Source organism: Vicugna pacos, chromosome 10 (genome assembly GCF_048564905.1).
Source record: "Vicugna pacos chromosome 10, VicPac4, whole genome shotgun sequence".
Lineage (NCBI taxonomy): Eukaryota > Metazoa > Chordata > Mammalia > Artiodactyla > Camelidae > Vicugna > Vicugna pacos.
This window is the reverse complement of record NC_132996.1, coordinates 40087868-40103413: the sequence shown is the minus strand read 5'-3', so window position 1 is coordinate 40103413 and position 15546 is coordinate 40087868. Positions and strand designations below refer to the sequence as shown.

The 15546-nt window shown below is 34.5% G+C and overlaps 1 protein-coding gene across 4 annotated transcripts in view; it reads left to right on the top strand.

Annotated features, from left to right (window-relative positions):
* UEVLD (UEV and lactate/malate dehyrogenase domains) overlaps window positions 1-14961 on the top strand; it is a 45669-nt gene extending 30708 nt beyond the window's left edge. For 3 of the 4 annotated variants that reach the window (XM_006209293.4, XM_072969647.1, XM_031681111.2), the window contains 5 exons: window positions 1711-1881; window positions 2893-3066; window positions 9500-9563; window positions 11393-11516; window positions 12292-14961. In XM_006209293.4, the coding sequence (XP_006209355.1) occupies window positions 1711-1881; window positions 2893-3066; window positions 9500-9563; window positions 11393-11516; window positions 12292-12459 (701 nt within the window). In that variant the 3' untranslated portion in view covers window positions 12460-14961. Of the gene's footprint in view, window positions 1-1710; window positions 1882-2892; window positions 3067-9499; window positions 9564-11392; window positions 11517-12291 lie in introns of those variants that run through there. The other variant, XR_004191513.2, reaches the window with a different exon arrangement.
* The last annotated feature ends 585 nt before the right edge of the window (window positions 14962-15546 follow it).

Below are 15546 nucleotides of genomic sequence, written 5' to 3'. Positions count from 1 at the left end.
AGTAGGACTCGCACTTTTTTCTTGCACTTTTGAAATCATTTTGGACATCTGCTACTCTGTTTACTTGTGAGTCAGCCTTGAGAGTGAGGGCATTTCAGTCATTCAAAGTTGAGGAAGCTAAAGGGAGAAAAGAAAAGAGAAATGATCCTGGCAGCATAGGTTAGGACCAAATTGTAGAGTCGTAAGTTCAACTGTTCACTGATGTTTAATAATATGGACAAGCTACCTAATCCAGTTTTCTCAACTTTATGAGGGTGTGGGACTAAGTTTCTAAATATAGCATAGTGTGTAACAACACAGAAGCCAAACTGCCTAGGCTTGAATTCTGGCTCTGCTACTTACTAGCTTTATGACTTTGAGCAAGTTACTTAAGTTCTCTGTGCCTCATATTACTCGTCTGTAAAATGGGGATGATATTAACCCCGTAGTGTGTTGTGGAGTAGATTAAATGACTAAATACATGTCAAGCTCTTAGAGCAGTACCTGACACATAGAAGTGGTATGGAAGTGTTAACTGTGTATCTTTCAGTTCTAAAGTCTTCCAGTTCTTGAGGTTTTAACTCATCACCAGGCATCTACTCTGAACACTAGAACATAAGAATTATTTAAGAGGACCCACAAAGAGCCATAATTAAAATCTAGGACTTCAGTTTTCGAATCTACCCCTACAATTGTGTCAGATTATGAGCTAGAATTGGATAATGCGTTTCCCAGGGACACATTGCACAAGTGTTTCCTTCTGAAACTTGTTTAGAAAAACGGCCTTAGAGGCTTAATTAAGAGTATACACCCTGGAATCTACTCAGTCTCCCTGGGATGCTAATAATCATTTATACATGTTGAGTAAACTGAAAACATTCTAGTTACTTTATTATTTTTTTTTGTTGTTTCTGATGCTGATACTATCTGGCCACTGTTTTAGCATGTACTTACTGTAAAATACACTGTGTAATAGAAAGTAATGTAGCTGTAAAATAGCACATACGTGCTTGAGAACCAGAGGAGTGAACTCTGAGAACAGCTTTTTCTAAGTAATAACAGTTGTTTACATTCAAGTCACGTTAGAAGAACCTAAAACCAAGACACTGGGCTTCAGTATAAGAAAAAGTCAGTAAAAAATGAGTCAATACGTTTTACCTTGATTTGAAGATTTTCAAATAATTTTTTTCCTCTTTGGAGTAGAATCCTTAGTAAATAGAACAGAAACTAACAGCTCTATGCCGCTTGAAGTGGTCAAAGTAAATAAACAGCCTGAAGCTGTGCCTGCTAGCCTTCTTTCTGTCCACTTACTCCCACTCCTCCCACATAGCCTTGGAGTCACTTTCAAGGAACTCTAGGACTCCTAAACTCACAGTTTAAAAATCAGTGATGTAATTGATTATAGGTGTATTCTGCCTATAGCATATTATTTATTTTCCCTAAGAAAATTGTGAATTACATAAAAACCTAATTCCTTGTTTGTAGACTCTGGATCGTGTAATTTATTTTATTTTGTTTGCTCTCTTTCCTCTCTGGGGATATGTTCTTGCTTTTAATCTTCCGGAGGCAAACCTCAGGAACTTTGTATATTTCCTATGGAGATAGGATTGATCTGGAGGCAGCTGTGCCTGAAAGCTCTCTAATTGTAGAAATGAAAAACCTGATTATCGTGAACAAGAACTTGCTTTAAACATTTATCTTGAGCTCAGACTGTTTCTTTTTATTCATTAGATTTGTCTGCCTCTGCTCATTCCAAGGTGGTGATCTTCACAGTCAACTCCTTGGGTAGTTCTCAATCCTATCTTGATGTGGTGCAGAGCAATGTGGATATGTTCAGAGCCCTTGTCCCAGCTCTGGGACATTACAGTCAACACAGTGTCCTGCTTGTTGCATCTCAACCAGGTACAAGGTTTTATTTTAAATTAATTTGATGGTCCAGTGCATCATTAGAATTGCTATTTCTTTAAAAGTCATAAAACTAGATTGTAAAGGGACAGCTAAAGTATTCAGTTAAATTGCTCTTATAATGAACAATGCAGTATTTTCCATATCCTGTCAACCAGTTACTTCTCCTGACTAGCATTAACTAGAAGGTTACAAGTTACAATTTTTTGTGTAATATTATTATTGCATTCCAGGTTTTTAGTTATGCCTTTCTCAGTGTGAAAATGGTTAAACACCCGAGAGAGATGCAATGGCTTATAGGAAAGATCTTTTATTACTCTGAAGTGTCAGAATGTTAGTGAGCATGCCAGAGTGCATTGTTAACATTTTGTATTTTACATTATTTTGAAACTGTTTTACTTAAAAAAGAAATTTTTCCAAAGAGCTAGGTGGTACTAGACTCAAATTGATGAACAGATTTTTTTAACATTCCCAATATATATATGGAGTATAATACACATTTCACTTGTTTTTCTATAGTAATTAGTTGAAGGTCCCTTTAATTCCTGACAGCCTTTTGGCATTTAAAAAAAATAGTTGTAGTTTTATTGATAATGCTGTACTGCATGGTGGTGGTATATTAATCAGTATTTTAATTTAAAGAGAGAAATTCTTTAAGAATTAAACATAGATAAATATAAAAGAGAACTTGATCAGTGAAAAAAATTATTTTCTGGTTTTATATACCCAGCTTTCATCTTTCTTGCTTAACTGCTCTAGGAAGTTATCTATTTTCCACTCTTAAAAATGTATATTTAACAACAAGGTTATGTAAAATCACATTGAAACCTGGTTAGTGTTTTCAATATACATTAAAAATATATTATGCTTCATAATGCATTTAGGACCTAAGAAGAGTATATACAAGTTCTAATATACTTGATGAAATAATAAATATTTCATTTAGGAACTAGGCTAGAAGTGTATTTCTTTAAATATTTACAATTTTACCTTGTATGCAATATTTAGTGGAAATCATGACCTACGTGACATGGAAACTGAGTGCATTTCCTGCAAATCGTGTGATTGGAATTGGATGCGATCTGGATTCACAGAGGTTACAGTATATCATTACAAATGTTTTGAAGGCACAGACTTCAGGCAAAGAAGTATGGGTTATTGGTGAGCAGGGAGAAGACAGAGGTAAGAAACACATTTTTATTAGTTATACTGGTAACCTAAATCACCAGTGGCCATGATATACATGATTCTGGGGACTCCAGAATTGTGGAGCGTAGTTGGCTTTTGTTCCACATTTGAGTGCCTTTTGTGAAATAGACCTTGTATTGTGAAGAGATTCTACAGACATGTCATTCTAATTGTACTTACTTTTCTATAAGTGAAAGGCAAGACCCTTTAGTTGGGTTTTATATTTTTATTTGTTTTTTAACATTTTAAAATTGAATTTCAGCATCCAGGATCAATTTAAAAGTTTAATTTTCTGGAAAGCAACATTAAAAAAACCCTAAAGCATATACAGAATTCTTTCCTTTACCCTCTTCACCCTGCAACCTTGCTTACCTTTCCTAAGTTCAGACTTTCTCCCTAGGTACATCCCTATTTTTTAAACAGAATTTTCATTCTATTTTCACGCTCATGGCCTTTTTTTCACCAGTTACTTGCTCTATGCTCTGTAACAAAAAGCATTCACAAAATCTAGTTCCCTGAACTGGAAAGCCGCTTTTCCTATCCCAAAAGAATCCTTTCCCTATTTGATTCAAGAATCTTTCTTTTCTCCTTTATTGTTTCCCTAATGCTATAGTCAGGTTGGTTGGGTGATAGAAGTGCTGTTTATCCTAAGTTTGTTCATTTTTACTCATTTAAACAAGTATATGAGTGTCTACTCTCTACTCACTACTCTATAAGACGTTAGTGTGATATAAAAGAGACACAGAGCATGGTCTCTTCTTTCATCATACTTAAAAATTACTTCAGAGCAGCAAGAAAAACATTTACAAGATATTCTGGCTAACAGTGAAAGAACAGGATACTATTTTACTAAGTGCTAAAATGAATATATTTTAGGCTTAACTGTTCTTAGACACTTATGAGCGAGCATTTAGCATGGGTTGAAATGACTGGAGAAAATTCTATACAGGCCATCAATGAACTGGACTTTGGAAGAATGAATAGGATTTGAATAGATAGCAAAGAGTGTGAAAGACATTCCAGGAGTGGGAGATCAGGCAAAGACACATGGTTAAGTATGGCATGTTCATTGGATTAAAAATCCAGACTGGTTGTTGCAGAGTTTCAACCAGATAAGCTTGGATGAAATCACATTTTGGAGATCCTTGAATTCTGATTGAAGATTTAGAAAGTGATTCTTAGGCAGAGGAGGGCTGTTAAAGGTATTTGAGCAGGTGAATGATATGTTGAAAAGGTAATTTGGGGGAAATTAATCATTGCTTCCTCATTTGAAGTAAATTCAGCCAGTAGGTGCTATGGTGCAGAGCACAATGTAGAAGAGAACTTCTTTGCCTGTGAGGAACTGGTCATTACCTGGAGAATTGGAGAAACATTATGCACATTAAAAGTTAAAGGAATCCAATCATAGTGCCACAAAGCAAATCACCTTGTCAAAACTATCAGAATTTAAAGCTTCCTATATGCTTTGATGCCATTAAAACAAGCAAAATACTAACAGAGGTCATGTGAGGGGTGACTTTTAAAGATATGTACTTTTCTGTGTTTTCTAATGTCCTTATGGATATATAGTATTCATATGATTTTTAGGAAAATTATTTTAATAAAATATAGTGGTATTTTAAATCTGTATGAATCTGCACTGGCTATCTAGAAAGTTCAGAGCTAGCAAGAGTCAGGCTATAGAATAAACCTTTACAAAACCTGACAGTGTGATTCAAGCAGAAATATTTTCAGGCTCAAAATACTCCCTGACACTAAACACTAATCAATAGAACCAGGAAAGGGGAGCAAATAAGAAGTTGGAGCAGATGCGTTATGGTAACAAATGTCTGGGGATTCAAACAAACTCAGGACCCCAAATGTTACTCACTACTACCATTTGAGTTCTGGTCCATGTTGATCTCCTGCTTGTCTGATTATTGCAAATCTCCAAAGTTAATTTGTTCTTTTCCCTCTAGTCTACCCTGTAAATGGTGCCAAATTAACAATGATAATAGCCAAAACTTAGTGTTTGCTGTATGTTTCACATATTAATTTAGTCTTCCTGAATCACATTCCTGTTTTCAAAACTTTCAGTCTTCCTCTGACCAAAAACTCTCACTGGCTTCCTCTAACCAAACCATTAAATTCCTTTGCTTGTCATTCAAGGAGACTCAAAATACAGTCCTAATCTTCCTCCCCAGTTATAGTGATGGAGGTAGTTATGTTATTAGAGAGCTGGAAGTGACCAAGGAATCATCAATTACATTTTGTTGTGACCTTCCCAAGAGCTTATAGCTTTTCAGGTCCTTTTAGAAGGACCCAGATCTCGTACCTGTTGGCCCTGCCCCCAGGTTTGCTTCAGCCATGAGGACCTTTGTCCATTGTATTTACCTTTCCCATAATCCCTTGTCCCCCTCTCTCAGCAAATTCAAATCTCATCCTTCCAGGTCTAGATCAAGCCCCTCTTACTTACAGTATGATGCTTTTCCTGACCACATCATTCCACAGTGATTCTTTCATTTCTTTGAGCTTAAAGCTCTTGTTAGCTATATAGTAATTAATCATACATTGTCTCAAGATATTTATTCTTTTGTTATACTGCTGTTTATTCTGATCCAATTTCAATTTTGTGTGTGCCTTCTTACTGAAAGTGTAAATTATTAAGCTGTTCTTCTAGTTGAAAAGTCATACATTTACATTGCAAAAGAATTAAATAGTACAAAAAGATACGTAGTCAAAAATGTCTCCCTTCTATGCAAGACGCCCAGTCCCTCTCTCTGGAAGCAATCACAGTTACCAGTTTCCTCTGCAGCCTTTCAGATATGTTTGGTGTATAGACAAGCACATGTATGAAATATAAATCATAACATAATTCTCCACCTTGTCCTTTTACTTATTAATATGACTTGGAAATGACTGCATAATAACATATATATAGATCCCATTCATTCTTTTTAACCACTGAATATACCAATATTTGTTTAATCAGTCCCCCTAATAAGATAAAGTTTTTGAATAATTAAGAACATTTCGAAATATGGTTGTATTAATATCTCAAATTGTAAAGAGAAAATAAAGGATGATGTGACTTGATAAATAAACTTAAGGCACTGTGCTGACTGCTATTAGAGCTATGTAGATGAATAAGAACCTGACCCTGTCTTTAGGAAACTTAGAGTCAAAGATAGGAGACAATTATAATAAAAGGCAGTTTTGACTTTCTATGAGAGAGCCAAGAGAAATAGGATAAAAGCACAAGGAATGGAGATCTCAAGTAGGAACTAGAAATAGAGAGATGTAGATGCATGTGAATTGTGTTCACTTGAACATACTATTATGTAATATTTGACATATAAAAGGATGCATATAGCATATATGTATGTTTTAAAGCGTAATAGTGGAACAGACATTCATGAATCCACACTCAATTTAGAACATTACAAATACTATTGAAGCTACTCCCTCACCCAGCTCCCTGTCTCCCTTCTAGATACTGCTATCATGTCACTTTTTATCCTGTCTTCTGCTTTGTTTCAAAGATCGTTGTATCTACGGGATAGGTTTTCTCACCTTGGCCTTGAAGCCAGAGCTGGATTAGAGGCTCCCTCTGCTGGTTTCATGTGTAGACACCTGTTGGTTATATTTGCATAAGTGACAACACAGTAATAGCAATTAGAATTATTTTTTACTGAGTGCCTAGTTTGTGTATTAAATGCTTTGCATATCTCATTTAAACTTTAAAAATGCCTCATGATGGAGGTGGTGGTTTTCCAAGTCAGTAGATGAGGAAGCTTAAGACTCAATGAGGTTAACTGATTTGTCTAAGTTCACACATCTAGTAAGGGCAGACCTGAAATTTGAACCTTGGTCTGGTCCAAACCTGTACCTTTCCTTGCTGTGACTTAATTAGATAATTTACTTAAGCATTTAGTACTCAGTAAGTGGTAGCTGTTGCTAAAGTGACCAATATGGTAAGATGGTGATGAATAGAAAATTGGCAAAGGGACATGGAAAAGTACACATTGAAATAAAGCAACATTAGGATTTAGAAACAGTTATAAGAATAGCAGATATGTAAGTAAACTTATTCTCTTCAGTTATTTCAGAGGCAAATGACAGTTACAGACTAGGGGAGGAATTACATGACATACAAGACCCTTTAGGATCTGTTTCCTGCTTCCTTCCCCAGCTTTATCTTTTGCCATTCTGCCAAGCATTTTATGCTAGTCAGATGATCAACTTACAGCTTCTTGAATGGTTCATGCACTCTCATGCCTCCTTGCATTTGCACCTGATGCTTCCTTTCCCTGAACATTCATTCATTTGGCTAACTCCTGCTTACCCTTCAAGACTGAGCTTGAGTGCCACCTCTCCCAGGAAGCCTTCCCTAATTCTCCAGGTTAAGTAAGTTCATGCCTCTGTTATAACCATTATCACACTGTGTTATGATTGGATATTTACTTCTCTCTTCACCTCACCAGACTGTTAACTCCCTGAGCTTGGAAAGGCCTCAGTAAATATGTTTTGAAATGAATGAATGATCCTGATACCATCTTGTGGTAACCAAAGGTCATTCATTTTCTGCCCTACCAAATTACTCAGTAGAACATATGCTTTGCAACTCCTGTTTTTAGCTGTGATACTGAAATTATATGTAAACTGCAAGTAACTCCTTCAAATGGTGTTTTAGAAATCCAAGGGCTGGACCTCAAAACAGAGTGTTATATCATCTACTTTGGGCATTAATCTTACCTAAGGGGTAGGTGTTATATATAATGGAAAAGAGGTCATTTTTTTAATTAAAATTTTTGGAGCCAGATGGTTACTGTTCTTAAGGCGTGGAACCAGAAAGATTAGGATTGATTAGATTAGATGCAATATTTGAAAGGGATCCTTCAATTAGGATAAATATACATTTAACTTAAAGTTTGAATGGTTGGGCAGTAAGTGAACAAAAAATGAAATAATTAAATTAGTTATTAATGATTAACTAGTAGTTAACTTAACTGAAAATTCTAATGACTGTGTCAGAAGCAGATTTGAACATAGTGAAGTTCTCTTTCTCTCTCCAAACATTCTTTTCTCATGGCGCTTAGAAGTCTGAACTCAGAGAGAAAAGATAAAAAAGTGTGGTTTTATGTGTAATATATAATGGCAGCAATACTTATAATTAAATTCCAGACTTTTTTGTGTTGTTTATCTTTTCCTATACCTACCTTGCTCTTTTTATTCATCTTTCCAAGATCTATAAATGCTGTATTTCATTTAGCAGACATTTCCCTGTAATTTTCTATTTGTTGTGAATATACTAATAATGTAACAAAATTTTTTAAGAAAACAATTCATGTATAATCCTTCTATTCAAGTGAAACATTTTTTTAAAAAAATCCCTTAATTTGTCCACATGTATTTATATTTTTATGTAACAATTTTTGGTTTTGCTTTTTTTTTTACTTAACAAAGAAACTTCTTGATGTTTTTCAACTTAACTGTTGCAAGCATGTTTCCTTTTTGGTAAATGTGGTTATGGATTATGTGCGAGGTCAACTCTGTACTATCTCCTGTGCATTCTTTACCATGGTAAAGAATCTGTTTGAGGACATAAAAGAAAAACATGTGATCCCTACCCCCCGGAAGCTTATAATCAGTTTGAGGAAGGGAAGGTGTCCTTTGTTGCTGACACATCACTAAATGGCCTAGTTTTGAATGCAGTTTGGAAGACTTGTTTCTTAAACATAAAACAGTCTTACATATCTGAATGTATTTTTGTTTTGCCTACTTCAATAAGGATTTGTATCAAAGAATGTCTTCACATGGGTGAGAAACAAATGAATATCAGAAAGTTTTCAAAAATGTTACTTCTAATTTAATATTAAAATGTGGTATAAATATTCATTTTATGTGTATAGTTTTTGAATTGTTTTTATAAAAGGTGTTGTGAGGAAATGGAAAACCCAAGTATGCTCTTAGAACACTGGACTCTGCCTCTCTAACAGCTGTGGAAATCTAGCCCCAAATAAGTGACAAAATTATTCCTCATCTGGTGAAAGAAATTAGTCTGTGTGGTTCCCAATGGAGCAAATGCCAAGTGCTTGCACAGCACGTGGGAGCCTATTATAGATTGCCTGCTGAGAAAAGGAAACTTTCTACTTGGGCAGTAAAATGGCCCAATGTTGTTGATGAGACAGAACAGGTAAGGAATTGCAAGTAGATTTGGAGGGTCATGTTTTTGGGGAACTGCAGCTCAAAGTCTTTCTCACCCCCAGCAATCAGTACAGCACATTTAGTGCCACCAGTGGACAAATATAACTGAAGCTAGACGTGAGGGAACATGTTTATTTAAAGTTTAATACAGGTACCCTTAAATGCAGATGATCATTTATCACATTTTAATCCCTAGAGAGTTACTGACAAAAAATATAATCAATTTTCATTTAATTTTTAGTGCCCACATGGGGTGGCCAAGAAGAAGTAATGAGTCATAACTCTCAGGTACAGCTGTCCAACAGGTAATGCTGAGTGTAGATTTGCATTTATCCAACTAAAAGCCATGTTCTTCACAGCTAACATAACAGCTCTTTGTACAGCATGTACTTACCAGGCTTCTGCAAACAAAACTAACTAGTATGGACAAATCCAAAGTACAAGGGAGCAATGTTTTCTTTGATTTCATATCCGGAAGTAGATGTAAGAGTGCTTTGCAAACTTAATTATTTAGATACCCAGTTGACTCTTAAAGGGTAGAATAGATCCCTTATTTGTAGGCAGTGATTTACTGCTCCTATATCTAGGAATAGGATCCTATATCTGAGTATATTGGATATTTTCTTAAATATAGAGGAGAATTTGTCCGTAACACTTAAAAATTAATATGTATTTATTAATCACACATAAATACATTTGGAAATTAGTCGAATATGAATGGATAAGCCACGTTAAAAGTTCAGGCAAAAACACAGTAGAAGACACAGATCTTTGTATCATTTGTGTTTATTCAGAAGCCTTCCAGGGGTCTGGGCCCCATAGGTCGGACTCCACATACTGTATATTTTCATGTCATTTGTTGTTCTACTGTCACAAAATAACATCCTTTCCTGAATTCTGAGTGGTGATTTTTAGCTTTTTAAACCTTCACTTTATGGTTTTTAGAAAATAACAACTGGAAAGAATATTGTCTTACTGAGAAGAGTATTATGTTGTATAATCCATTCTAATCTGCTTCTCTACATAATCCTGCATTTATAGCTTTAAAAAGGAAGGAATTCAAACATGTTTGTTTAATTTATATCATTTTTTATTAATTACAAAAAGAATGTATTTGCTTATAAAACTTTAGATGCTACAGATAACTATAAAGTAGAAAGTGAAAAGCAGAGGTAATTCTATTCTTCAAAAACAACCACAATTAACAGTTTAGGGTCCACATGTCCAAATATTTTTTCCATGCTTCTGCAAACATTATCATCATAATTATTATCTTTTAATAATGAATTTATGTTATTTATATTATCTTGCCAATTGCTTTGTTTCCTTAAGAATAAGTCTTAGGGGGAGGGTATAGCTCAAGTGGTAGAGAGCATGCTTAGCATGCATGAGGTCCTGGGTTCAATCCCCAGTACCTCCTCTAAAAATAAATAAAGAAAGAAACCTAATTACCTCCCCCAAAAAAACTCCCCCCTAAAAATCTTAGACACTTTTCCATATTGTTTGTATAAATCTACTTTATATTCTTCTTAAGAACTATATGGCCCTACATTTGGTAGTGATTTATTTAACAAGTCCTCTTTTGATGAATTGTTTCCAAAATTTTTCCTGTCTCAAACAAGGCAAACACATGTTTATATATATCTTTGCATATTTGAGCATACTGCTGTAGGACAAATTCCTAGAAAAAGGAAATTTCTAGATCAGATGTTGCCAAATCCTCCTTTTAAAGAAGATTCAATCATTTTACACTCAACAGCAGTTTTGGGAATGCCTGTTTCTCTGTAGCTTCTTTGAAAGTAATTATCAATCTTTTTAATCTTTGCCAATTTTGATAGGCAAAACCGATGTATTTATTGTTTTAACTCATTTAATTAAATATTAGTGGTGGTGAGCATCTTTTTATATTATTAGGCCATTTGTATTATCTCTCTGTGAACTGCCTGACATTTTAAGAAGGGTTTAATTACTAGACTATCTGTAAGTTTTCCTAACAATTGCTGTATAACTTTTATTTCTGTATCATAAAAATATCTAATTAATACCTTAAAAAGAAGCTAAAACTAAATGTATATATTTGTACATTTTCTGAAATCATGTTTTGTGTGGTATTGTTTTTGTTTTTATCACATAGAGCCATGGAACTGTTAAGGGTAAAAAGTCAAAGATCCTGGTCTGTCGGACTATCAGTAGCTGACCTGGTTGACAGCATTGTGAACAATAAAAAGAAAGTACATTCTGTATCAGTTTTAGCAAAGGTAATTGATATTCTCATCCTCTCATTGTATTTTTCAATATTTTTATTATTAATATAAAACCAGAAAAAGTGCTGTTTGCACTGTAACCCAGGTGTCTTCAGTATCACCAGCTTTTAGAGTAACATGGGAGGAGACTGTTTGGTCTAAGCCTTATCCTGCTTGGCTATGGGAAGTCTGGACTTCTACCAGGTTGCTCTTTACCCCCATGTAAATTTTGGAATCCCCAAGAATCATTTCTATATTCCATAAACTTCTGATTGTCAGTTATCTCCTTAGCCACCCAGATTGACATGCCAACTGGTCTTAGCTCCAGTTCAGTATGTCCTTTACCACTTTATCCCAAATATTAAGTCCCTAAAGCACAGCTAAGACAAGGCACAAATGCTTAACCAGATTTTTGTGAAAACTTAGAAGGGAAATAAAACATGGAAGGAAAAACTTAAGACAGTTTACTGAATTTGACTGCACCCAGAGTCCATGCTAAGCCTCTCCCCTGGGAATCCATTCTGACAGTCTTTTTTTTAAACCCCAACCTACTACCCATATTGCAGCTTACCTCCCTGTAAAGGGAGTGTCTTTAACTCAATTCCTCCCATCTCACAAAAATTTTCTGAAACAGTAACTTGAGTTTGGAAAATGAACAAAAAATTATTTTAAAGTTCAACTTGTATCACTTTGTACTACTAAGACCAGAAAAGCAAAAAACTATCCATATTTATGATACTAACTTTTTTGCAGTGATTCAGCTCTATCATTCCAATTTTTTTCATTTCAGGGATATTATGGTATAAATAGTGAAGTGTTTTTAAGTTTGCCTTGTATCCTTGGAGCAAGTGGGGTGTCTGAAGTCATCAAAACCACAGTGAAAGAAGATACAGTGACTGAGAAACTCCAGAGCAGTGCATCATCAATCCATGGTCTACAACAACAGTTAAAACTTTGATTCTAAACTTCAGAGTTACCTTCAAGGAAAGGTTGTTCAATTTTACGTATATATATATATATGATTGTGAACTCCTATATCTGATTATTTATCCTTACAAACTGCTTGGTTAAAGTAGGTGGTTTCTTGGTTAACTTTGTAATTTGAATCCTTAGGTAATTAGATAGGAAGGGGAAAAAATCTGATTTTCTTTGTTGTTTTTGAGATGTCTATACTGTCCTTTAAACCTACACCAGAGATGAACATTGATCTGCAATATGCATCATTTTAAAATTATGTATCCTCAGCTAGCACATTCAGCACTTTGGGAATATTTTGAAAATAACACATTTTTTAAAGAAAGTTACTCTTTGACTGTTATAATAAATATGATAAAGCTGAAGGCCCAGCACAAATTTACGAAATCTGTAAACATTCAAAGGATCCATAATTTAAGCTATTAATGTTTCTTCTTTAATAGACAGTTGGTAGTAATGGGACTAGATCATTTTGTCTTCCCTCTTACAATTAATTAGCTACCAAAAAATGGAAAATAATTTTACATGTACTTTAAAATAGTAGAAGGGAAAATGAAATTTTTTTAATATATGAGTAAAAAGTGTAGTTTAACTTCCAGTGGGACTGTCCTTTCTGGAATTTTCTATAACCCTTTCCTGGGCTGTATAAGATCTCTGACATATCAAGAACTCACCATAACATTAGTAGAACCATAGAGAAATATGTATTTTTAGTGGAAATAAGTTATGAATGAAAGCCCAGCAGTTTACTTTAAAGTTAAAATGTGAAGCTTTCATAAAAGCCATTGTTCTTAATGGGGAGAGATTGGATGGGCTGAGTGTTCTGAGCAAATCCTTTAACTACTCCTGAAGGAATTATTTAGGGTACGTACACTTTGGTGATGGGTCAATAACAGTATCTTCATATATGAAACATAGCATATTATTATGAATGTGACACACAACTAATAGCAATAACCAACATCAGCTCTTCTAATATTTCAGGCAGTGTGATGATTATTTTTTAATCCTCCCAGTAACCCATTGAGGTAGGGACTATTATCATCATTTTATAGAGGAGGAAATTGAGGTTTAGTGTCCAAGATCTTATGACTAAGGACAGTTAACCTTATAACCTCTACTTTTTCAAAACACTAGAAGAGGGAAAAGGCCTAACAGCCAAAATAGTTACCACAAGACTCTAAAAGTAGGGTCCCATGCTCTTACATTCTCATGTAGGGGATTTTTTTTTTTCAACGTGGTTTTTAGAAAGACTGATTCTCTGATTTCCCAGACTTGCCCTCAGCAAATAGCAGAGGGGGTATGCGTGACATAGCTGTTTAGTTATTTAGTCATTCAGGTAGTGTTGACTGGGAGGCTGCTATACACCAGCACTATGTTAGGCACTGCAGATACAGTGGTGAGCAAACCTGAACTAGGTACAAGCCCTCGTGATCCTTATAATCTAGTATGGGAGACATAGTAATCAAATCTCACAAATAAATGTACAGTCGCAGGTGTAATAAGTACTGTGAAGAAGTTCCAGGTGCTGTGAAAGCTTATTATAGATGAACCCAAACCTGGTCAGTGAGGTAGGAGCCAGATGGATTGTAAGGACAGACACATCCCTGAATGTGAGGAAACAGACTAATGCTGATTTAGTATAATATTGGATGCTTACATTGATGAGCTTAAATCATAAAGAAAAGGTGGAATTGTATTGTGTTCCATGTTTAAGAAAGTAGAAAAGTATTTAATATGTTTGTAAAGAGTTCCACCAGAATGAACTAGCATAAAAATCTTGGACATTTCAAGAGATGAACATCAGTTCTGTGTAATTTCACTACACAGGTAGATTATTTTGGTGTTACTCTGACAGTATATCCTCACTGTCCTTTGTATGAAATAGGAAAGTAAAACTAAAAGAACCATTTCTTGTGTTGTTAAACTAGTCTTTTCTAATATCAGATATCTAATTATGCTCTTGAACAATAAACTAATTTAATAAACTAATAAATAAGATACTGTATAGATGAATCACTAAGAATTCACTACAGTAATTATAAAAGGAACATGTCAATACAATAATACTTATTGAGTATCTACTGTTTTTCCAAGTACTCTGTTAGAATCTGAGTACTCAAAGATGAATAATAGTCCTCGCCCTACAGAAGCCCACAGTATAGAAGTAATTCAGATATTTCCTTGAGTGTTGAGTATTATAAATCATGTTGTAACTTCCATATGTAAGTCAAGAAGCAGTATCACCATCACCTCACTATGATTTGGTGATAATTTGACATTTGTGATCCTTCTGTTAACTTTCACTTTCTCATCTTTCCAAAATCATGCAGTGTCTTGTCTTTGTTATGGTTTTTAGTTGGGCTTGGAGTAAAATGCTTCTTTGATATTGTAACAGAGATAAATATTTTACTTTCTAATTTATATTGTAGTTATTCTTAAATATCAAGAATAATGAACAAAATAAAGTTTGACTTTAAAATTACCAGGAAATGCCTGATTTACTGAGTGAAAGGAAATGTATTCAGATTGAAGAGAAAGATTCTTTCATATAGTTCATACAGTCCTCAGGATAATTAGTTACTTCATTTTAAGTGAATTAAGTGCAAAATGAAAAAAGATTGGATTTTAATTGTTTTAAACCTTAAAAAATTTTTTTTAACAAGAAAACCTTTTAAATATATTTCCTGCACTTTCCCAATTGATAAAAGCAGAGTTGCTATCATTGAAGCTGTTTCTATGTAAGCTGTGGCTATAAGAATAGTTTGAAAGTCGCATTACTTTTAAGTGTCATATAAGAGGTGCAAGGAAGGGCAGACTGCCCTATAGTTTGATTTGACTGGAGCAGTATGCTTAATGAACATCTGGTGTGTGTATTCCAAAAATTGATACATACCTGAATAGCCTTCATGTGTGTGTCTTGGCAACAGTGTATATGGTGATGCTTACACATCTTCAGTTAGTCCCCTCTTTGTGTATGTGACCTTCATTCAGATGCCAATTTAGAGAATACCAGTCTGCTCCTCAGTAGCACTGTGCTAAAATCTTTTAAATGATCATACTTTCACAC